Source organism: Nesoenas mayeri, assembly GCF_963082525.1.
Source record: "Nesoenas mayeri genome assembly, chromosome: 3".
In the NCBI taxonomy this organism is placed as follows: domain Eukaryota; kingdom Metazoa; phylum Chordata; class Aves; order Columbiformes; family Columbidae; genus Nesoenas; species Nesoenas mayeri.
The window spans coordinates 95,368,380-95,393,658 of NC_137544.1; the positions used below are offsets into that span (position 1 = coordinate 95,368,380).

The following is a 25,279-nucleotide window of genomic DNA, read 5'->3' on the forward strand; positions in this document are numbered from 1 at the left end:
CTGACCTCCCTTCCCACCTCAGCTGTCCTGTCATGCTGTACGCTCTTTACTGACATTTTTCTATACTCCACTGATTCTAAAACTGGTTTATACTGTAGACCAGGGCACCCTGTCCCCTATACTGCATAGCCTCATTCAGATTTTTTCTTCCATCTCCAATGCTTTAGCTTACAGAGAAGGCAGAAGCAAAACCAAAGGATACATCATTGTAAGTATACCCCAGTACCACCTCCCTGGGAGAACAGGAAAACAAATCATGGCTACACAGAACTACCTCAAATGTCAACAAAATCAGTATTTGTGAAGGATTATGTATCTTAAATAATTTCTCCCATGATTCAGTAGCACATGTGCCTACTGCTGCACACGGCCACCAGCATGAGCACCGACCACGCAATTTAATGGTAAACAAATAACATGACATTTTATGATGTCATGAAATTTAAACGTGCATTAGTAAGAACAAATTAATAAGCGATTAAATGATTAGCATTCTGCTTGACCACACAGTTAGTACTTACAGAAAGCTGCTACTTTTCTAACAGCTAAACAGCAAATCTACCTCTAAAAAGCAAGGTTTCAAAGACTCCCAGCTAACCAAAAGTAAAGGGGAGGAAGGGGGAATAAGGGGCAAGAAGAGTGGGGAAAGGAAAGAAATGTCTTCGCTTAACCAAACCAAATATTGTCTGTGATTATACTTCCATGAGGGTTCAACATTATGGAAAGTGACCACAAAGAATTTTGTTCAATCATTACTCCTGTGGGTATTAAAACTACTAACACAAATTAGACACACTTTGTAAATTCACTAAACTCCTGAGAATCTATATATAATGATTAGGAGGAAAATAAATTGAATGAAAACACCAATGATATACAATCTTAATGGTAATATATATTCTTCACTATATAGTCCTTTAGCTGAACATGCTGTTGGTTTTACTGTAATAGGAAAAATAATTTGTTTTTTTTCCTCATTTCACAAATACGACACAGGAAAAATCTACCCAACATACTGTAAACTCCTACCAGTTTACAACAGGCAATAAAACCCAAACAAAACAGCTGCATTTTTTATAAACACCAAGAATCCCAAACAGCCCCCTCCAGAAGTACATCTTCCTAACAAGCCTTAATAACATTCTTTCCATCACTAGCAGAATCATATGCGCACACACAAAAAAACAAATGCTATGTCATCTTAAAAACAAACAAACAAACACAATCCCACACACATGGTTTACCAAAGAGCTAATCTGTATAAAACCGTTACCAAGTTTTTATACGGCTGATCAATGTACCATCACAGAGACAAAACCACTCCCATCATACACAGCTCTTGCTACATTCAGAAGTTGTTTTGATCAGCATTCGCAGACTAAGGGGCTACATGCTCCTGCGCCTTTAGAACTATGAATGAAGCACAGCCAGACTGCTCCCATCCCTGCAAATGACAGGTAGGTAACACTACACTAACATGACGCTCCGCGGTGGTGCTTTTGTGAAACACCACAGGACCACCACGCCATCTAAACAGCACACATAAGGGCATGTGGTCTGCAAAAGGACAATCAAGATCACAGCCAAGCCACAAACCTATTTAGAGTAAATTCTGCTCCTGTTTTACCACAGAGACCCAAGATCTACATAACCACGTAACTGCAGGTCTAAATCTTTTTAACTGATGCAGATTTTCAGTGAGGATTAGTGTCCTCTTAACTTCAGGACAGCAACAGAGAAGGTGCACAATCAGACCAAGTCCTTGCACACCCAAAAGCAACTACTTGTTCAGTCTATTTAGAAAAGAGGGCAACTTCAGCAACACATGACCTTGACACAGATGATCATTTTAAAGTGTGTTAATAAACACAAGCCTGTCCTGTGAAATTTTCCTAGTATGTTTTCTACAGTACAAATGGTAGAAAAGTTTGCTGCTTTACTTGCCAACTATCTTTTCAGTTTTACTATACAGAAGCTACACAAATTCTGTCCTTCTTGCTGTTTTTTAACATATAGTGGGCCAAATCAATGACCAATCTATGAAATGGGTATAAACTATATTAAACAAAGACGGTTTGAAAATAAAGCTTGACACAATGAGTGGAATTAAGGGCATGAGAGTTAACGTAACCTAGATCAGTTGTCTCCAAAGTGGAATCTGTGCACAGGACACTCCACTGGGATGCAGGAAGAAAATATTAAAACCTCAGTAGTACATCCATTTACTTTGTAAATAAATATACATATATTGGGGGTGCATGCTCAAAACATTTTTACCAGCAGGGATGTGCGATCAAAAACATCTGGAGATCACTGGCCTAGGCTCTCAAAGACTGACTCCCTTCTATGTTTCCATCAGCAGACAGAGGCTTCAGCCCCAGAGCAAGGGGGCAGCTGGGGGCTCCGGCCAGGTGAGGCTTGGCAGGGCCATCAGGGTCCATCCATGTGCCCTGTGCCTGGCAACAGCCCCAGACAGAGACACTCACAGAAAAATACACACTGGGAGAATTCATATAACCTGCTAGACAGCTGGTACAATGTAGCCTAACGAATACCTGGTTATCATCACTATTGTTCTACAGTGTTCCAGGTTTCCTTTTTAAAGTAAATACATAAATAGGTTTCTTTTAAGTAGGCTAAACTCAGCCCTGCTGGTGCACCCAACTAATTTACAAAGGGCAAACCTTACTAATTAGTCACAACCCAGTACAAATATTCCCTGTAACTTATTATTAGCAAAGCCTCTACTGCTTTGTTTCACACCACTGCCACTGCACTGATGAACCCAGCACGTACTTCCCTGTGTGTTACGTGTACCTGCGGAAGTGGCGCTGCCCTTCCCTTTCGGGAAATAACCAGAGTGCCCAACAGAAAGGTGAAAGTAATAAAACTGACAAGAAGTCCAAGTTATGCAGGCCAGCCCTCTGGGGACTGCTGGAACTGAAAACCTGTACCCTCCTAATGCTCTCACCTTACTACAGAGCAACAGGAGAGCAGCCCTGTGCCCCTCTCATCCAGCTTTCCCCAGTCAGCTCAAGGGTTGGAACAGTCACCTGGTACAGAAAAATGATTGGACAAAACACACTGATCCATTTCAAGTTGGATTAGGTTCCTGATTTGGTTCCAGCTTGCCATGAGGCTCTGTGGGTAGCGGTGCCAGCACAGGAGGAAGCAGGAATGAGGGAGCTGGACAGCTGGGTGCCAGGACAGCAGCAGTGCTTCAGCCAGCTCAAAGCCACGGCCGGGCTGCAGCCACACACATGCAGCTAACGCAGCTACCGCTCTCATGTTCGTGCTGCCTGCACTATAGGCAGCAAGTTGACGGGAATGATTATTCCTCTACTCACCGCTTGTGAGCTCCCATCTGAAATCCTGTGTCCAATTTCGTCCTCTCCCCCTGACCGCTGCTTCTTTAGAAGAAATACAGAAAAACCTGCAGGAGTCCATCAGAGTGCCAACGAAATCCTGCAGGCACACAACACTAAACCTGAGGAAACTACATTTCTTCAGCCTGGACAACAGAAGGCTACCTGAGGTGCTACCTGCTGCCTGCCACCAGCTATAAAGGGTACGAAGACAGGCAGAGCCAGTCTCTTCTCATCAATGCACAGCAAGACACAAGGCAACGGCCAAAATGTGCAACACAGAAAATCCAACCAGACAGAAAAGAAGTACACAAACAAGAATGCTCAAGCAAGAGAGTGGAATTGCTCTCTTTGGAAATATTCAAAACTCAAATGGCCCTGACCAACCTGTCCTAACGTTGAAGTTAGTTCCGCTTACAGCAGTGTGCAGGGCCAGTTAACAGCCAGTGGTCCTTTATCAGCCTAAGTTTCTCGTCACTTTGCTACACAATCCACAATATCATGCAACGCATGCAGAGTCATTAAAACTGGATTCGTCCAGAAACAGTCCAACTATTCATACATGCTTCATATACTGTGCATGAGTTTTATAACTTAAAAAAATGGGAGTACTCAAAACCATCATAAATACTGGATTTTAAATTCAGTCAAACTATATTCAAGCTTGTCACAAAATAATTATTTTCCTTTCTCATTTACAATTTCATACAACCTTAATACATAACTTCTGATATAAAACAATAAATACTATTTTCACATTTTGTAAAAAGCCTAGGAAAGTGGGTAGTTTAAGAAAACCAACATTTAGAGCAAAATTCCCAAAAGTATGAGGCAATCAACATTAAAACTTGCTAAGTCACACATAAATAAATTTATCTGCAAAACTGTTGTAAAAATCTACTGACTCATAACTTCCATGCAACTATGTAGCATCAATTCCTGACTGGCAGCATGCTGGCCCATGACTTCTGAGAGCGGACACTGACCTTTGGAAACCAATGCTTTAAAGCCGGGGTGTTGAACTCATTTTCACAGAAGGCCACATCAGACTCATGGTTGCCTTCAAAGGGCGGAATGTAATTTTACGACCGTATAGATGTAGGAGCAGTTACACATATATGGTACTGAAATTATTTTTGGCCTTTCGAAGGCAACCGCGAGGCTGATGTGGCTCCTGGTGAAAAATGAGTTTAACACCCCTGCTTTAAAGTGAGGCAATAACTGCTGTAGGTACAGATTTATAGTGGGAGACAGTCAAGCTTGCATACAGTAACATATGTAGTACCTGAAGCAAGTACTGTTTGAGTTCTGAGATATGCCCACTAATCCTCACAAACTTCATAAGGCTTTGTACACATCCAGTCAGCAGGAACTCTGACGACACCTCCGTCATGCTTTGTAACAGATCAGAGCCACCAAATCTTCTGTACCGTTCTGTTGCCCTACACAATTCTCCAGAATTTAAATCTACAATCTCAACAATAACAGTAACTTCACTATGGAATACCTGGAGAAATAAGTTATCACTGTAACAATAATTAATCAGAAAAACAAAAATAGAAGCAATCAAAGTTACTGTAATAGTCACTGCAGAGAATGATCTTGTAGTGAATAGAGTGTGCTACATCACATTTATAACATTTTTATCCTTCATATCCTTTTTGAATTCAGATGTAAGATAACTCTATCAATCCAATACTAGCATCCATCCCTTGTCAAACTACATCAGAGGATCACAGCGGCACTAAGTGATTCCGCACAACTGCAGAGGCAAAACACCCAGAGTTTAAGTCCTTCCCTCACATCAATTTCCATCACAACTTCCATTAATTTTCACAGTGCCGACTCATATTTTGCTTGGTGTGCTTCCGAAATACGGAGTGGGGGGGAAGGTGCTATTTTATGACACACGAATTAACATATATCACTTAAGCAGAATGCACTTCACGTTGCCAAGGTGCTGTAACTACTGCCTTATGCACACTGTCAGTTATCTCTCAAGTTCCAAACAAGCCCTGGACTCGCTGAAGGAAAACTTACCTGCGTAGGAACAAAACCCCATTTGCATTCTCTGCAACACAGGAGTGTAAGAAAGGAGTATAAACTCAAAGCCTTATTACCATATATTTTATTCTTAAATTTCAAGTCCATGCTACATTTGAACAATCTAACATCTTGTAAACTGGACAATTTCAGGTTCTTGTAACTAATCGTGCATGTGTTTTATCAACAACTTAAGAGCTGCTCACCACACTGAGCCCTTTATTTCAATAAGCTGTTTTTTACACATATGGAATACAAAACCATATTTCTATTAAGTATTTCTACTTCCCCCTTCTCATTACTGTAATACATGATGTGCAGCAGAATAGTGATACAGTATTCAATGCAAAAGAGGCACATACTGAAAATCTTCATTGCAAATTGAAGTCTCACTCTCAGTTTTACTCAGGCAAAAATACAGAAGGCATAATTGTCAAAAAGTTGTCACTTCAGGACAACAGGAGAAAGGAAGCAAAATTAACTTTTAAAATCTACTTTATAAAACACAAAGATTAACTACTCAGTTGTAAACCATGCTATGCTTATATTTTACAGCATGTCATTATTCCTCACAAATATTTTCTCTCCCAGACTCATCAACAAAAAGCAACTACTACACTGTTGTGAAATCTATCAGGAACTGTGCTCTAAAAAAAGCTAACAAAGTAAGAAATTTGGGAGTATCAGTATTTCAAGACATATGTATGCAACAGATCATGAGAAGAAATTTGTAATTTTAAATATTCAGAAGAACAATGCAAAACCTCTACATTAAAAACTACCCCTGCAAAAAAAAGAAAAGAGGACTATTCGGGAGTCAGATCAATAGTAACGATCACATAACACTGAAGTGCTACCTCTCATGAACCGCCAAGCACAACAGCACATGGTTTCTAAGATCTGGCAGGAAATGAATACCTAAGAGGACAAGCAGAGTTCTTACACAATTTTGAAGTACCAGCTCCACATACAGAAAGGCAAATTAAAAACACGCACTACAGCACAGACAACCTACAAGAGGTTGTTCATCCAACTCTTAAATTCAATTTCCCTTTAGTATATCATAAAAGATTAGTGATTTGAGTTTGGCAAATGTGGTAATTTTTCAAGATTCCAAAAACTACAGTGATATTTTAATATATTAAGAAGGAGGAGGAAAAAAAAAAAGGAAATGTGCATTTCGATTGTTAGCAGCATGTATGATAGTAAAGGTTAATCCAGCTAGAGTCAAGCATTCTGAGTACACCTCTGAACCCCCAGTTCAGCTGTCTAAAATGTGGTTTCACCCAGACACACATTCAGAACTTCATTTCTGATTTATTCAATACAATTTTTTCCTATTGCATCCAGAGCTCTTCTTGGCAACCTCAAAATCTTGACTAGACTTTCATCTGAGAGAGATTTTTTAGAACACATAGAGAAATCCCAGAGTAACTCACGGCCTGCAGGTCAGGATGGTTCCCTGCCTCCTGGGATTCCCCAGGCGCAACGCTCAGCTCAGCCCAATCCCCCGGCAGTGACAAGCCTCATTGCTACACTATGGCCTATTTTGGCCTCTGTCACCCGAGATGCTCCACCACATACAAAATTCTTCAGGAATCTCAATATTCATAAAAAATCTTGAAAGGTCCTGGTTTAATCCCAACAGAGAAAAAGGAGGAGGTGTCACCTCAACATTTCCTTCAGAAAGGAATGTTTGCCTGCCCAAAGGAAGTTAGATGCTCCTAAGTATTTCCAGGAACTACTGTATGCAATGACAAAGGCTATTTGCATACATTATTTGTGCAACACAATAGACACAATACTTGAAGAAATGTCTTGAATCAGTTCTTTGGATGTTTTTACCTTATTTCTACTAGAGGATATCTGTGTTGCTCTGGAACATTTCAACACTAGTGCAAGAAAACAAACAAAAGCAATAAAACTGATTGTCTCTTTGTGACAGTTAATTGTGGTAATTTTTATTTTGCCTAAAACCTCGGCGATTCTCAATTAAATCAAAAATAATACAGACACAATAGTTGTTTTTTTCCACAATGAAAGCAGAGGCAAGTGAACATTTGAAAATGAAGATATACATACTCATTTAACTACATGGTGATCTTGAAAAACGCATCAGTTCAGGTCAGCGTTTATGCATTTACACTGGTGCAACAAGGGCTTTCCTGATACTACTTATTCCAACTTTCAAACTAGTACAGTTGTAGATCACAAAAGCTAGTACAGTTTATTAATCTTGCTGCTTTTCCACTATTGTAAGAAAGCAAAACATGCTTGGTTTTGCAGGCAGTCCCTATGTCTATGCTGGACTGGTGTTTGTCACCATAAAAAGCCTTTAAAGCACAGACACGGCTTATTCCAGCAGAACTATTAGGAGAAATTATGCCAACTCCCTGAACAGAACAAACTACATTATCAAAGACGCTCTTATGCCTGGACTGTATCTATTACTTAGATGGGATGACACTTTCAGGCTCTCATTGCTATATTAAAAAGCGCCAGCCATTAGACTTACCACAAGCCTAATGGAGTGTGAAAAGGCACAATCACTGACCATTAGAGCCACATTATAAAACATAACTGCACTTATGCAGATACAAGTTTTCTGGAATCAATGTGGAAGTACACCAGTAAAACTGAAAATATAACTGGAGTACTGTGAATGTGTAAGTAGCACACCAATGCATCCAGACCTCCAAAGCTCTTCAAATAGAGACTATGGACCTACTTCTGGTGCCAACCTTCATGGATATAGAAAGTGTCCTTGGAGGAAACTGGAAATGACCGGACTTTTTTTTTTTCCTCTCAGTACAATTAAACTAAATATATAAACCCCTTGAAAACAACACATGGAGGAGTGGGAGGGGGGGCAGGAAAACTGTGCATCTATAAGGTGATGTAAATATTTAGCTATGGGAGAACTCTCTCAAGTGCACAACTATGTAGCACTCACCTAAGGCGACACAAAAGACTATTATCAAGTTGACAGGTGTTAATACACAAGGCAAGTATTCAAAGTATGAACAAAACAAGAACACATCTAAAATACATTCCTATCACACTGGCAAACAGGCCAAGGTCTACCAATGAAAGCACAATCGGGTTTGTGTATAAAGACCATGAGCTTCTGCACTCCTTAGTCAACACAAACCAGCTACAAGAAATGCAAAGTACTACTTGAAACAACAACAAAAATAAAAAACTTCTAAGTCCAGACACAACCAACCAAACAGATCTAAAAAGAAAAGATGTAGTATATTTAAATACTCTCTGCCAAAGATTCCAAGATGAGAATACATTTTGCTCTAAAGCGAGCAGGTCAGATTAGAGAATATATACATAGTCATTTGGCAAGTACTAGGCCCTGAGAGAATATAAACTGGTCACTTTTGTCATTTCTTCATAATTTTCACAAATTAATGAAAGAACCCACACACAATGAACCAGACATGAGTGTATAGAGAAATTTTATTGTATAAAAATACACCACTAAAAAAATCACTACCTTGATCTCGAGACTACTGTTAGCATAAATGGAAAATAATCTCTTTGAATGCATTTAATGTAATTACATTTCTGAAATATGTGAACAAATACTGTATTCCACACTCAACAGATTTTTAAAAAATGAAAGTTTCAGCAGATGTGTTGTTTAAAAAGCTGGAATGTTAACAAAGTTGTCCCCCACCAAAGTCTTTAGAAACAAGAGTTTCTATCCAGACAATCTTCTTAGTATATGCCAAGCAATAAATGTGTATTGCATTAGAAATGTTGTTTAAAAGCTTTCAATATCAGCAAATGATTGAAACAGGCTTAAAATTACTCCCGAATTTAAAAAGTCTCCCACTTCCTTCAGGGAAGCATGGGGAAATCTTCTTATGATCTGTGAAAAAGCATGAAAGGGAGAACTAAACAAGCATTCCGCCCTCCTTGGTGGGCACAGCACGACTTGGTCTGGCAGCATTGCTGTTTCTCAATACATATGTTGTCGGTATTAAACTAAAGTCTCATGAGCACTGATCAGATTGCACAGAAATGTTAAAAAAAAAAAAAATCTCTGATCAAAAAAACAGGAGACCATTTTCAACACTCTCACCACAAAACAGCACCAAAAGAAAACTTTGAAAGCCCGCTAAAGTGGAGCTGCCATATTTGAATAATTTGGAAGAGGCACTGCTTCCTGTGAAACATACAAGTGACAAAAGATTGAATGGATGCTAGTCCCTCCCCTCCAAAAAATTACCAAGAGCAACAGCAACACAATGAGTTACCTACCCACCCACCTAAAAGTTACTTGCCCTTGTATTTTTGCAAGCACTTCCAGAGGTGTTAAAGTGAGGACTGCTTTGCCTTATGTGCTGCACAACAGCATTTTTCAAAGATGGATTTTTAACGACATGCTGTATTTTTCTGGACATCATTCAACAGGATGTTCTTTCAAACCTTTTGTTTCCCTACACTGTGAAGTCATATCAAGAAATGTGTACTTCAAGAGGTATGAAATGTGATGTTTACAGGCTTTAATTTGGGAGCAGCGTCACCTCGGAACCAAACCCGTTTAACGCCTCACTGGACCTGGGGAGATGGGGGAGGCCTGAGAAGGCCTAACAACCCCGATGGCGCCCTTCCCAAAACAGACATGCCGGGGGAAAATAAATAAATAAATAAGTAAATAAATAAAGGAGAGCAGCTTCTGGGATTTCGGGGAGAGGATTTCTCGGCTCCCGAGACAGAAGGAGAAACAGCCCGAACGGGGCGCGGCGGCAGTAGAAAGAGCCTTAAAATGGCGCCCGTGGGGGAGGAGAGTCAGAGCGAAACTGCGCAACAAACGCTGGCACAGAGCCAGACAGCGCCATCTTCCCCGCTCTCCCGCCGCCACCGACAGCGGCACCGCCAGCATCGAACACCGGCAGCCCGGAGCTGCTCCGGGGCACTTTACCCTTGTTGGAATCTCTTTTCGCTCCGTGCTGCCGAGCCCCGGGGCGACCAGCGGGCTGCCTGGAGCTGAGAACCGGGCAAAACCAAAGGCCTCCGCATCGCCTTCCTTCCCCCACTGATTATTTACGAACAGTTTTAAGGAAATACAAACGTGCCCGCTACAGGTCCTTCAGTTTTCCCCGGTTTTTAACATTACTAGCTCTGCTTTCTGCCGTAATCCATAAGTTATTTTTGCAATTAATAGCAGAAACATTATAAATCAAGTACTGAAGCCCCCCCCGCTCCCAACCCAACAAAATAAATACGAACTCTGAGAATTTCAGAAAATCCCCTCCACAACCCAACCGCTTTTAGGCACAAATAAAAACTATTGAACATTGTTTCTTTTACGGAAAATAATCGCAGCAGCACAAAAGATCAGATTCACGTCCTCGAGCGAATCAAAGCAAAACGAGTTACTCCAGAAGAGACGATTTATTGTTTTTAAAAGAGGCGTTACAGTTAAATATTCTCTCTCCAAAAGGAAAAAAAAAAATCACAGTGAAAAATTTGGTGCTGAAAAGGAGGAAAAAAAAAGCGCTATTAGCCCAAACCTACCGCCCGAGCATTTCGCGCACACACAAAAAGCGGCACCGTTTCCATTCCGTGGTTAAAAGCAGGAGGCACGGAGCAATTCCGAGGAAATGGCAAATAAAGAACCAAAGAAATCAAATCACATCTAGTAGCGACACCGAAAACCAGAAAACGAGTGAAAAATAAATCCCCAGAAGGCACAAATCTGAGACATAAGCTCAAAGAAATGACAAGATTAGGGTGGTGGCGAGTGGACGGGGGGAAGGAGAAAAATAAGCCAGGAGTGAAAAAGGAAAAAAGAAAAGAAAAATCCTTCCCAGCTCCACAGCCAGGAGAGAGACGAAGTGTCTCCATTTTCCCGACGAGAAGGAAGAAAGAGTGTTTCACAGACCACAGAGCTTTAGAGAAAAGCAAAGAAACGAGGGGGGAAAAAAAAGAGGGAGGAGATTTGAAAAGATTATTTTTCTTTCTCCCTCACACACTCTCTCTATCCCCCTCTCTCCCTCTCACTCTCTCTCTCACACTCACACATAACACACACACTCCCTCCTCTCCTCTTTCCATCCCTCTCTTGATGGCCATCAAGGGGGCGGAAAATAATAAAAAAAAAAAAAGACAACAACAACAACTAATTTTAAACCGGCTCAATCAATGAGTCATTAAAAGAGATTTTTCTTCCCTCCTCTCCTGAATTTGCATGGCATCAGCAAGAAGAAAAAAAAACCAAACCTCTCCCCTCTCTGCAGCTATCAGCCTGGACCTGAAACCTTATCTCTCCCTTCTACCCCCCCGCCTTTATTTTAAGAAACAACTTTTTTTTTTTAAGTGCCCTCAGCAGTCACCACCACCAGGCTCGCCGAAAACAGAAATATATGGTTCATTTCCATGTGAATCCACATCTGCCCAAACAACAGCCACCCACAAAATATCCCTCTTCTTCCTCCTCGTCTCCCCTCTCTCTCGCTCGCTCTCTAGATATATATTTATATACATAGCCCCAGAGCCAATAGCTCTCTGGGCTGAAACCTAATATCCTGGTTTTGGCAACTCCTGGCTGTTAATTTGCTCCTCTTTCTTTTCTGTCTGTCTGGAGATAGATTTCCCCCCTCTCTTTTCCCTCCCCGAAGGAAGGGAGGAAGGAGGTTGTGTGTTTTTTTTTTTTTCCTTGAAATTTTTATCACAAAATTATAATACACTCAAAGGGAAACTCACCGTCATGAAAAAGCAGTGCCTTGTCAACGGGGTTTCTTCGCCATCACATCAGGGGCTGGCAGTGTAAGAGAGAGAGAGGGAGAGCGAGAGAGCGAGGGAGGGAGGGAGGGGGAGAGAGAGCGAGCGAGAGAGGGGGACAGAGGGAAGCGAGCGGGAGGAGAGCGCGGCACGGCGCGGCACAGCACCGCGCCACGGCACCGCCGCACCGCGCCGCACCGCGCCGCACCGCGCCGGCGGGCCCGGCACCGCGCCGCACCGCACCCGCGGGGCCCCGCCGCGCTGCTCCGCCGGCACACGCACCGCCGCCCTGGCATGATGAGTCCCCAGCCCCAGCGCTCGCCTCTTGGACCGGTAGTCCCTTTAAAAACTTTACCTCCTTTTATATATACATATTTTTTTTTTTTTTCTTTTTTAGAAAGTCGTACATCTGACTACGACCTACACTGTTTACTTTCGGTTAAAAGTTGACACTTGGGTTCCGGAAACGTACCAAAAAAAAAGTCCCGCTAAAAAGAACATTAATTTCAACAACTTGATTGGCCTCCTTGATACTCAAGTTGTAAACACACTTGGGGCAGCCCCCAGAAAAGTAAATGCAAGGTCACCTTGAGAAAGATAAGATGTGATCCTCTTACAAGTCGCAATATTTTGAGTATTTTTAGATAACGTTCTCGTCACCTTCAATTTCAGCTGCTTGAAAAAAGGTCTGGCTAACCTAAAAATGCTAATTTGGAGTCAAAGCTTATATAGAGTTCACTGATACAATTCTACAACTTTTTTCAGCTAAAAGCATTAATACAGTAATTTTGTTGAAAGCTTTTGGATTATGCAAAAGTAATGTAACTCAAAATATACACTTCATTCATTAAAAATATGTATTTTTTATTCAGATGATTCAGAGTAGCCTAGTTTATTTAAAACAAAAACATTTCGATTGAAAACACATTTAGATTCTTAGCACGTAGAGATACGTACGGTAATGCTTTTAAAATAAGAAATCTCTTTAAGACTTTTTTTCTTCTAGTAAGCGTCATTCCCAAGGATGTGCTCACAACAACCTTTTCTCTTGTTTTTCCTAAGAAAACATAACTTTGTTTAAACTTCTATGAGCACTGTATTTAGTAGCACATTCTTCTTTCTTAGTTTTACAGTGAAAAAAACCAAGTGTTTATTTCTTAAGTACAATTACATGGAACTTCCCCAGGAAGTGGGCCAGATTTTTTATGTTTTAAAAAAGCACCTCAGTATTGTTTTCAATTAGAACCTGGTTATATTATTTAAGTAATCAACGAATTCCTGTTATAATACGGGAAACAAAGGTGAAGTCTGATCTCAAACCTTTGCCAAAGCCACGACTCACCTGCAATTCTTGTTTACATGTATGCCTGCAGTAGAAAATTTAGGTGGAGTTTCAAATCACTCCCTAAATGGAAAGGTTGGGCTTTAGAGCAGGAGTCTAACAGCTCCTTCATGCAGTCCAGACGTATTAAACACAGACACGGCACTGCCTCGACCATCAGTCAATACAGTAACTGCACTTTTATAAATTCAGGATGGGCCTGAATAGCCAACAGTATGGATGTAAACACCACACGTCAGTGGGCTCAGCATCCTTGTTGCTCTTACAGCAGACCTGACACTAGCATTAGAAAATCGAAAAGGCCAAACTTCAAGGTTCCTTACTTCAGCAAATGCTTCAAGGGGCCAAACTCTGCCCTGAATTAAAGCCCACTCAGCATCACTGGCTTTAGAGAGCGTTGCTCAAGTAGGAACTTGTGAGCTGGAGAGACAACACAAGTGGTGTTCTTTGGTTAACAGGAAGGAACTTGGCTTTGGAGGTTACAAAGCACAGCATCTGATCAGTATAATATTATTGTCATTATTATCCAAGTCCTATAGAAACCACAAATAGGAAGTAGGCAATACAAAGAAGAAATAGGAAGGAGGACAAATTACTTTGAATAGATTCCTTTATCATAAGAAATGCAAGAAAGCCTATGTAAATTGTCCACAGTTGTACCATAATTTACACACACTTTCCCTGAAGGATGTTTCAAAACAGCATTGCTAATAACCTTGCTAAGTGGAGACAGTACAAAAATGGAAGGAGAGCTAACATCTATACAAACACCCTGAAGCAACTATATTTCTCCAGACAAACACAAGACAGAGTTTTAAGATTGAAAACCCTTTACATTGCCACTAAGTGGACAAAACCAAACCACAAGACACTGTACTCTCTGCAGAAGTAAACTGGCATATATTTCTATATTTCCTATATCTGTTCAGAAACAAAATTGGTTCAGGTAGAAATGGTTACTAAAAAAAAAAAAAAAGTTGGATACGACTTTATAGGTCAGATTGAAGTACACATTTAAGGCAAAAATCATGTTACTTTTAATACTAAGACGTTTCAATGTAGGCTTCAGCTGTAGTGTTATCACGTCCTGATGTACTACAGAGTTTTCCAGACCATGTTTGTAAAAAAACACTGCTTTTTGCCATGAGGTACTCATGCTTTTTTAAGAGGATTACATGGCGTTTCTGAACTGAGTACCATTGCCCCAGGAGGCTGCCCCTCTTCTCACTGCCTTACTGCATTAACACAAAAGAGCCTAATATGTCAAAATTCTTCTGCCCCAAGGTGACCTGCCCAGAGCTGTCATCCTCAACCAAAGTCCTATTACCCAAATCACATACAACACACATTAACTTTCTGTCTCTCCTTAGCTTCCTCAATCACATTAATTCACTTTCTCATTCATTTTCCTGCAGCAGATTCAGAAAGAGTAAGAGGAAATAAGCATGAGAAGAAAGGCAAGATCGGCATCAAAAAGGAGCAGGAGAAATCTTTAACAGACGCTGGCGTAATAATTCTTAAGTACAGCTATGAGGAACACCATGTGCACCCATCACACAACATGCTACTTGGTATATTTTGACATCAGCTGTCAAACTGCGACCATGCTATTTAACAACTACCACTCTCATAGGTGTGCAAAGACACCAGATGACATTTGGAGTGAGCCAAGATACATAGCCCTGAAGTGACAGATTGTGCAGAAGTGAAAATTAAGTTTAGATATTGATAGGGAGAAAATACGGGGGTACAAAACACCCTCCCCATTCATTCTGTCTCTAGGTTTCTCTTAGATCAAGTCACTTCATTATTATTCAGCCAATTTTTCCATGGTATCACAAGCACTGCAATCCTTGTGCAGTCATGAATTCATACCCCAAAAGAAGATCAAGCAGCAGCAGCAGCAGATTCATAAGAAATAATTTAAGGACTAAGCTGTTTGCATTAAAGGAATTAATTCCACAGTCACCCCAAGATTCTTGCATGAATAGTTGTTTTGTAACCTCAACTCACTGCATCCTCTCTGAGGTTTAATGGATGGAAAAGAATGTCATTTCTTCCATCGCAGCCTTGCTTCCCCAGCTCTATTGATGGCACGTCTTCTTCCGATGCTGCTTTACCTCTTCATCCCTTAACACGTTTTTTGTGTCAGCTCATCACCAGACACACCATTTATCCAACTACATACTGCTTTGTTAATTACTAATTTGGATAAGAATAAATAACTCTAAGCTTGAAGGCATAGAAACAGAGGTCATCGTTAAAAGGTGCAAGCAATAGAAAGGTAGAGTTCACAACACTTGAAAAGTAGGACACTCAAATACAGTGGCAGGAACTTTAACTTGGAATGTAAATGCAACATCACACAGGAAAAATTCAGTTCAATACCCATATCAACTGTCAAATTTTGAAAAGTTGCCACCAATACTTAGATGACCCGCCAGTAAAAATTTCCTAAACATTACAAATTTCAGCTTGATACCACACCTCACACAAAACAGTGCTTACAAAACCAGGATCATAATTGCATAGTGTAACTTATAAAGCTGTATGACTCCAGTATGAATCATCACACCAAACACAGGACTACCTAACTAGTACGTATCTTAAAGGGTGACTGGTCGGGACGTAACTAAGAGTGAACTTCAGAGCAAGAGATTTATACCATTACCAGCAGAGAGACAGTTTTCCATGACTACAGATTATGTGAGGGCCAACAGGGCTGCTTTGTGACGAATCCAAAGAACAAGTGTTGAAGAACTACACTCCTCTGAGATGTGGATCTGAGGTATAGAAGACAATCAAGGAAAACGTGGTGACTGGACCTCCCATTGAAACAAATGACAATGCAAAATTATTACTGGAACAGATCAAGAACAACTATATCATGCTCCAGGTTATTTAAAGAGTCTCCTATTCTTCAGCCTAGAGTAACTTAAAAAGGAGAATTAAGTTTGAAAGATTAATAGCTCTCACTTCCAATTTAGAATCATCTGAAGATACTCAGCTACTGAAATGCATTGGAAAAAAAAACACCTCCGGAGACAGAATTTCACTGCAGTATCTGGAGAAAGAGAGAAGCTTGTAAAATATTCGTAGTTCATTTGGTTAGCATAGATAAATGAGAAAAAAATTAGGTAAGTAAAGATACAGAAATACATAAGAGTATGTTACTGAGTAGATGGACACAAGGTTTTGAAGAGAAAAAAAAAAGTACTAGTAGTAATTAAAAACAGTAGCGAGGCAATGAAGCTAACCAAAGGACCATTCCTAATACAACTGAGGTGCCGTGGACGATTAAAAATAAAATATCAAATAAATATTAATAGAAGGAAACTAAGCAAAAAATTGAGACCTAAAACATGAAACCAAGCATTATAGGGATAACAGACACAGTGGAATAGTAAGTAACACCAAAAGCATTCATTTTCAGGAGAGAGACACAAACATGCTGAGCTATACTTGTATAAGGACAAGACAAAATAGGGGAACAAAGGGCACGCTACAAATAAAGCATCATCAATGTCAAATATTTTGAGAAAGGATGGTTTTACTTGGGTGTTTCTGGGACCCTACTAGAAACCAAATGGATAAGATTTGCATATGAAGACTGCTATAAGATAAGCTTATCAATATGAATGGAATTTATTCTCTCTGATTTAGACTGAAGAACAAATGCTAATAATAGGAGGTGGTCCTCCTTCAAAACGATAGCTGACAGATTTTTTCATAAGATGTATAAGGCAAAAAGTACAAGTTCAGTTTTGTTAGCTAATGAATATACTACAGAAAAGCTAACAGAAAACAGTAAACTTGGATACGATTACTTCAAGTTAATTCTGTTTAAAGTATTCAGAAAAATAAATGGAATATGTTTGCAATTAAGATTCACAATTCCAAAAATGGAAAACTTTTACAGACTATTGAATTGAGGTGATCCATTGAACTGGCTAGTCCAATAACCAAACATCGTTTTCTGGAACGTTTTAAAATAAACAAAAATGTAAAAGCATCTGAAGTATAAACACTGAAAAAAATCTCTTAGGAACTCCAGAACTAATAGAATAACTACATCAAAGGGAGAGTCCACAAGGCATCTGTAGTTTACATACTCTGTCTTTGGAATTTAACTGATGTCAATTAGCAAGTCAAGATTCTAAATACAAGTCAGTAGCTAGGCCTGGACTAAACCTAAGCGCTCTTCTGCAGTGTATTTGGGGCTGCCTTTATTCATCTTGAAGTGCCTCTTGTCATAAAATGATGTGCTTTGAAGTCTGTCCCTGGTTTTGGAGAATAACTCATTTTCGTAGAAATGAATTTGTTTCCCCGCCTTTGGCACTGGGAACACCAGGTTCTCAGAAGGGACCAGCTCAGACTCGTTTCAAAACAAGTGCACCTTGACTGGTCAGAATATAATTAGCATTTTAAGCATTCCCAAGGATTACATTTCAAAGCTTTTGCATTACTCATAGCAATTAAGATGTACCAAGTGAGTTTTATAGTTTTAGCTCTAACTCTCTAATTAGTGATTTTAAAACACACATATTTTACATTGTCTTGCCTTCCCATATGGCCAGATAGATAAAGCACAACATTTTAGTCCAAACAAAAGCTTTTCTGAAAAACAATCAGTATGCCAAACATAACATTAAAGGAAGTTGTTGTTTTTTCCCAAGAGAGGAACACAGAGATACAGTGACTCAACAATCACTTTTGCCGAAGCCTCATTCCACCATGAAAACTGTACAGTCTACAGTATCTTAAGTGAATCATGATTTAGCTTACATCTTTAATGCCTGATTACGGTGCCAGAGGAGTTCAAAGAGCCTTTATTAAAACCAGCAGCAGGATAGGATGGTTGCACAAGCCACTGCAGCACCTACTTTGTAGCCAGAAGTAATTAGGTTCATCTGCTAATCTCTCCTGAAGAAACTCAGTCTAACTGGCAGAGATCACATCTATCAGATGAGAGCTCCATGCAAGACATAGGGGCCACTAGTGCTTTTCTTGAAAACACAGCTCTAAAACAAAATAGCATTTTGTGTATGTGACAGCGCAATATAGATGCATCACACCCTTTGGAATAAAAAAGGTCAGTGTTGGGAATAAATACCAATTATAAGGAATAACTCTATTTAATTCCTTCCTTTGCCTGCGAGTGCGCAAATCTACATCTCGAGATAACACCACAACTATCAGGTTCTTAACTTTCACAGACTCAAAAACCTCAGGTTTAAGAAACTATTATTCTGAGGCCAGACACGCAGTTGCCTCTGTGGACCTCACGTTTACTCCCCTCTCTTCCTAAAATAACAATGGAATGAGATCTCAAACCTTCACCTGACATATGCAATACATCGCACTTCAAAAGGCTGTGGATTTAACACTGCTGAACTAGTTTAAACCAGTACAAAATATTTCAGGTAGAGAGCGTTCAAGAGCTATAACCATGTGGTACAGATTTAAACCTGGAAGCATGCATAATGGAGCGTACGTACACAGTGCTAGATTCAAACAAGCATGTGCCACCTACAACTTCATGTAAAACAGTAACACTGTACAGTCCAAGCAACAGCAGAAGGTCTGACTGAAGTGACTACTGGCTGCTTTAGAACTACAGAGGATGTAAAGCATGTCTGTGGGAAGGGGGAGGGAAAAAAATAGTAAAAAATTATAACGTAGTCAGATAGGCAGAACTATGCACCTTACTCATATCTAATATCCTCACAGAGCTAAATTGCTTACAAAAATGAGTCCAAGCCTGAGCTAGAAGGCTTATATTTTATTCAGGTGGTTACTGTTTGGGAAATTGTAAATCCTCTGTTCTCTAATGGGCATGCTAAGCAGCCATAAAACATAGAAGTTGCTGCCAGCAAAGTCAGGATGAAAATTGACAGTCTTTGTATTACCACAAAAAAAAATATGTATATATATGTATAAATATGTGTGTATATATATATATATACACACAGCAATATCAGTTATACCAAATCCTCAAATTATAAGTGTAAAAAGTCAATGTGGAACATAAAGATTATATGGTTAGAAGAATTTTACTGCTCCATTTTTATTTTTTCATTATCATCATACACTTCAACTTCTTGTATCTGGGGTTATTTTACTCCTAACCCAAAAATCATTTGTGTGCATTAGCACGGTGAAAAGATTCCAGTCTCTCCCAGAAGCTCCAATTCACAAGTGTATTTGGTCCTCATTAATTTAAACCTCCAATCACTTCTAGAAAAAAACCCAAATATTTCAAATACCTAGCTTTCTAAGCACCCAAATGTAATAAAAAGTAATAATTATACTCCAGCATAACATACTTATAATTTCTTTTGAACTGTGTGCACCACTGTTTTCTTGTAATCATTTAATATATAAAGTTGTTTTATCCGTGTAACAATACAGCTATGCTCCAGTAACATGTGTGCAAAAGCCAATATTCTCATGTACGGCATAAGCACTTACATCACTATTACCACGTGTATTACCTACACTCATGGGAGCATAAGGCAAAAAAGCCTGCTATGTAAAATGAAATGTACACATCTTTCTTATGAAACGAGATACAGATAAGGATTTGTTTGTTACAGTGAAATTAATGTAACATTACTGAAATTACTGCAGGAGTAGATTTGACTATTAGAAAAATGCCTAAGATTTGCTAAATGCATCATCTAAACACATTGTGGTAGGGTGGAAAAAAAAAAAAATCAAGAGAATATTTCAAGATATCTTTTTTCATAATTTAGCATTCTACCTTTCTAAAAGTAAGAGGTTCTAATTTTTAAGACTCAAAATCTATTTTTTTTTTTTAACAAAATTGTGGACACATTAATATTGCAGTGTTGTTACAGTTAAGAGCTGTAATGCATTAACCACTACATGACCCATCCTGCTGCCCCCATCCAACCTGCTCCAAAGTACTGTTATACAAAAATCCCTTGAAATCTCCTGATTTTATATTGTAACAATGATAAGGCAAGAATATTCTCTATTTTAGTGCAAGTCCTTTGTGGATTACAAGGATTAAAGGCATTTCACTGCCTTCTGTCATCCTAACTGGGCTGAAGTCATTACATATCAGGTTCAGGTGCTCCCTACCCTCTAACAATGTTATGTCCAACACAGAAATTAAACTCTGTTTCTCAGGAAACAGCAAACAATGGCTTTGTTTTTTAATCCAAGACTACTTTCAAAGGCTCACTGTAAGTAACAGAAAAATCTATACTTCCCAATAGGAATATTAAACACTAATGCTTTCACCAAATAAAGGACAGTAAATTCAGAATATCTACTCTGTGTTTACATTTGTGTCTCAATCGATAGTTTTAGGTCCTGTGTTACTTTATTATAGCTAACTTCAAATTGCCAAAGCAAGAGAGATGATACTTGCAGAACTGGAGTTAAATTTATATGTTTATAAGATGTTTTTTGTGTTAAATATGTTTGCGAAAATTAACATCCCATGAAATAGAGGTGCGGTTCTCAAAAGAATGTATCAGAACAATGGTTACTTTTCTACTTTGTCTGTACTTCATTTTAGGTTCCTGCTGCAAATTTAGTTAAAACACATCTCCTAATTATAGAACTTCAACACATAAAGTGAATCTTCCTTGCCATGTTTCCATATAGGCCTCCGTGAATTTCTCACCCAGACCTCCTCTAGGCACAACAATCCACAGCCATTGCATTCCCCCTCAAGAACTGAACTCTCTTCTGGAACAAAGTAGTCAAGAAATCAAACAGGCGGCTAAGGAGAAAAACAACCAGTCCATTTGGCAGCACCTCTCCGGCTACCTACAAGTATTAACAGCCTTAACCATCGCTGCAGAAGAGGACAGGGCAGGGAAGGTTCGTCAGAACCCACGTTCCAAGCGCCTCTCGCAGCAACCGGCGCTGCGAGGCCGCCGGCCGGCCCAGGCCCGCGGCTCCGCGCCACCGCCGGGCACCGCACCCGGGCGAGCCCCGAGCGGCCAGCGCGGCCTGGCTGTGTTTAACGGCGGGCAGAGCGCCGCTCCCGCCGCCTGCGGCACTCAGCGCGTCCGAGGCCCTCGGCCGGCCTCCCCGCCGCGACGGGGCCACCGAGCCCCCCGGCGGAGCTGCCCCCGGCCCCGCTCCGCCTCTGCCGCCCCCTGGAAGGGCCGCGGGCAGGGAGCGCCGGCAGCCGCCCCGCACCAAGGGCCGCCGCCCCGCACCAAGGGCCGCCGCCCCGCACCAAGGGCCGCCGCCCCGCACCAAGGGCCGCCGCCCCGCACCAAGGGCCGCCGCCCCGCACCAAGGGCCGCCGCCCCGCACCAAGGGCCGCCGCCCCGCACCAAGGGCCGCCGCCCCGCACCAAGGGCCGCCGCCCCGCACCAAGGGCCGCCGCCCCGCCCGGCTCGGGCGCGGCTGCGACGGGAAGTGAGGGAAAGGGAAGAGGTGGGGGGAGACGGGAGCGAGAAGGAAACGGGCACTTCCGCGCGCGCGCGCAGCGGGGGGAGGGCGGGGAGGGCAGGGGGTTATTTATAGCCCGGCTGCTAATTTGGGAAGCGGGATAACGCGCCCCGCGGAGCGGCACCTGCCGCCCGCACTCACCCCATCCCGCAGAGAGGCGCCGGCTCCTTTAAAACCACCGCAGACCCCACCCTCTGGCCCTCCTCTCCTCCCGCCGCGAGCCCCGCGGCCCGCCAATCGGCGGCGGCGACGCAACGGGGCTGCCGGCAGCCAATCGGCGGGCAGCTTAGTGGCCGGAGGAGAGGTGAGGAGGCAAGATGGAGGCGGCGGGTGAGGCGGCGGCTGTCCCCGCCGAGGAGCTGCGGGCGGCGGCCGCCTTCGTGTCTCCCCTGCGGCCTGAGCCGGCGGCCGCCGCCGCCGTGGTGCTGCCGGAGCGGCTGCAGCGGCGGGAAGCGGAGCGGCAGCAGGGCGTGGAGCGGCAGCGGCAGAAGAAGGAGGCGCAGGTGGTGAAGGAGGAGCAGAGCGAGTTCTTCGTCGCCGCCTTCTCCCGGGAGCGAGAGGCCGTGGAGGCGCTGCTGGCGGCGGGGCCGCTGGAGGAGGCGGCCGCCCGCCTGCAGGGGCTGCAGAAGCTGCTGACCGAGAGCGTGCGGTTCCTGGCGCCCTACGAGCTGCGGCAGGGCCAGGAGGCCGTGGCGCGGCTGCAGGGGGACCTGGCGGCCCGGCGCCAGCAGCTGCAGCCCAAGAAGAAATTCGCCTTCCGGGCCCTCAAGAAAGAAGCGGCGCCGGGCAGCGAGCCGCGCCCCGCCGAGCCCGCCCGGCCCGCGGCCGCCGAGCCGGCCCCCTGCCCCGGCACTGCCGAGGGGGAGCCGGGCGGGCCGCCGCTGTGCGGGTTCAGCGGCGCCGAGAACCAGGAGCTGGAGCTCGGCCCCGCGGAGCTGCTGCAGCGCGACGTGCTGCTCTCCCAGCTGCGCGGCTGCCGGGTGCGGCTCCGCGGCAACGCCAACACCGTGCGGGTGCGGGACTGCCGGGGCTGCACCGTGCTCTGCGGGCCCGTTTCCACCTCCGTGATGGTGGATGGCTGCAGTGACTGTGTCCTGGTGCTGGCTTGCCAGCAGCTGCGCACCCATCGCACCCGCGACAGCCGCTTCTATATACAGGTGACCAGCCGGGCCGTGATCGAGGACTGCACTAAGGTCTCCTTTGCCCCCTACGCCTGGAGCTACCCGGGTATCGAGAGGGATTTTGAGTCTTCTGGGCTGGACAGAAGCAGAAACAACTGGAACGTGGTGGATGACTTTGACTGGCTGGCAACTGACAGGCCTTCACCCAACTGGAGCCTGATCCCTGAGCAGGAAAGAATCAGCTGCTGGGACTGACTGCAGAGGCAGCTCAGTACTGAGCAAGAAATCCTCCTGTAAAAGCACTAATTCATAAACAGTGGGACTTCATCGCCAATATGCCATTAAATAATTCCAGTCGGTATTTAAATTGTGAATTACAATGTATGACTTTTTTTTTCTTTAATTCAAGAATAACCAGTCAAATATAGTTTACTGTTCTTACACAAGTTGCTGCTATAATCTTTATGTATCACTGTGGAACTTTACTGTAGTACCTCATTGCTAAGTTTTTCTAATTAAGGTGGGGCAAGGAGCACCAACAAACAGGAGCCTCTGTTAGAACTGTTGTGCTGCTTTCACTCACACTGGCAGAATCTGAATTAGCTGCAAGTAGTACAAGCTGTACTGACATGGAAAAATCAGATTTTTTGCATTTTTGTGGTTCTTAGGTTGCAGATGACAGTACACTATCTTACGCGGTATACAGGAGGGGAGTTTGGTGGTGTAATGGGGACAGTGAAATCTGTAAGTTTGCTTTATTTAGGCTTTGATTTCAAGTGACATAAGTCTAAAGGAAAAAAAGTCACCTAATAAACATTTAATGCTCTCCTAGTACATTAATGATCGTTTGAAATTAGCAAACTTGTAGAGGGTATATAAATACTAAATCTTCACAGCCTGAAAATACTATGTCAAAAGATGTTCCTGCTGTAAACAATTTTAACTTGAGAAGAATAAAATGAGTGCTTTGAGTGTTCTTCTGGGGGCAAACAGTAAGTTCTGATTAATGTTACAGAAGCTCGGTAACCTGCTCTACTGTAGTCTGAAACTTCAGGGGAGAGATATTAAGGGTTGTCCTACTATTTGTTTTGTTTGCCAACCAGAAACTAGGCTTTGTGGTGCTGTGATCTTAATTTACAGGCCCCTGCTGCTGCATAAGTGAAGCATTGACAGCGGCAGTCAGTAAAATGGGAAGATGAAGTGCTATGTTCCAGTTCCAAAACTGCACAGTATCTTGCATAAAGTACACAGTAACTTACGTCCTATTTCTTCACTCCTGGTAAATAAATTTAAAAGGTAGCGGCATTGTGGATTGCAATGTTTTTACAAGGCACTGTTAGTAGTGAAGTGACCACTATTCATACATAGTAAGTTTAGGTTTCCAAAACCACTCCTGTGACATTTTACAATAAATAATTGTTTATCTTGCCTAAGAATCAGCTTAGAGTTGTATTTTAAAACTGCAAAATATTTATGCTGCCCTACCATCATGTATGTGCCTCTAACAGAAGATGAATACTAGCCAAACCAACAAAAACTCATCATTGCTATGAGAAATATTTGAAAGTTCTCTTGAGTGCTTGACTTGTTTTGAGCAGATAAACTTTTTATCTAAGTTGTTTTTAGCATATTTAATTCAAAAATGGAATTTTTATATATTTTTAAACTTTCAGTTTTGTTTACTTCTGTTAATGTGTACTTTTTTTACTGAATTGGATTTTGCATTTCAAATGTATTTGGTTTTGTTTCAGTTGTCCCTTCACAAATGATTCTCCTTTGCATTGACAGCATAATAAAATTATTTAAAGGAAACAACTTTAGTCTTGCTTTAATGTACATAATTTTTAATATCTTTTGTTGAAGGGATGGGATCAGATGAGACTCATGTATCTTAACACATCCATAATAGTAAATTAAGTCTTTCTTCCCCACGTCCCGGTAGTGACAAATCAATCCCCTTAGCATCTTCTAGTCCTGGGATCGTTATGCCTGTAAGAACTACAGTAATGCCTTTGTTCTGCCAGCTAAAAGCTATAAATATTTTAAGTTTTCTTAGTGTGTTGATGGACTATGGCGAATCTGGAAATGGAGATACCTCCACTGGGCTGCAGCAGGCGTTGGAGATGTGCACTTGTCAACACTTGGAACTGGCCTTGGCCTGTCAGTGTGTTCCTGCACTAGCTGTTGGTCTGTAGTGTGCGGTATTGCCTGGTTAAACAGAACATGAG

General features: G+C 42.0%; 2 protein-coding genes across 3 annotated transcripts in view; one reads left to right on the forward strand and one right to left on the reverse strand.

Moving 5' to 3' along the window:
* Positions 1-22,092, reverse strand: part of BICRAL (BICRA like chromatin remodeling complex associated protein) — a 47,869-nt gene extending 25,777 nt beyond the window's left edge. The window contains exon 1 of one of the 2 annotated variants that reach the window (XM_080341524.1): positions 22,072-22,092. The gene's annotated coding sequence lies outside the window, so the exon portion shown is untranslated. Of the gene's footprint in view, positions 1-12,131; positions 12,901-22,071 lie in introns of those variants that run through there. The other variant, XM_080341523.1, reaches the window with a different exon arrangement.
* A 21-nt stretch (positions 22,093-22,113) lies between these two features.
* Positions 22,114-23,431, forward strand: TBCC (tubulin folding cofactor C). Its single transcript, XM_080341527.1, has one exon. The coding sequence runs from the start codon at positions 22,248-22,250 to the stop codon at positions 23,304-23,306; it is 1,059 nt and encodes a 352-aa protein (XP_080197653.1). The 5' UTR covers positions 22,114-22,247; the 3' UTR covers positions 23,307-23,431.
* Positions 23,432-25,279: the final 1,848 nt, after the last annotated feature.

Coding starts and splice junctions, on each gene's coding strand:
- TBCC (XM_080341527.1), top strand. CDS start 22,248: ATGGAGGCGGCGGGTGAGGCGGCGGCTGTCCCCGCCGAGGAGCTGCGG.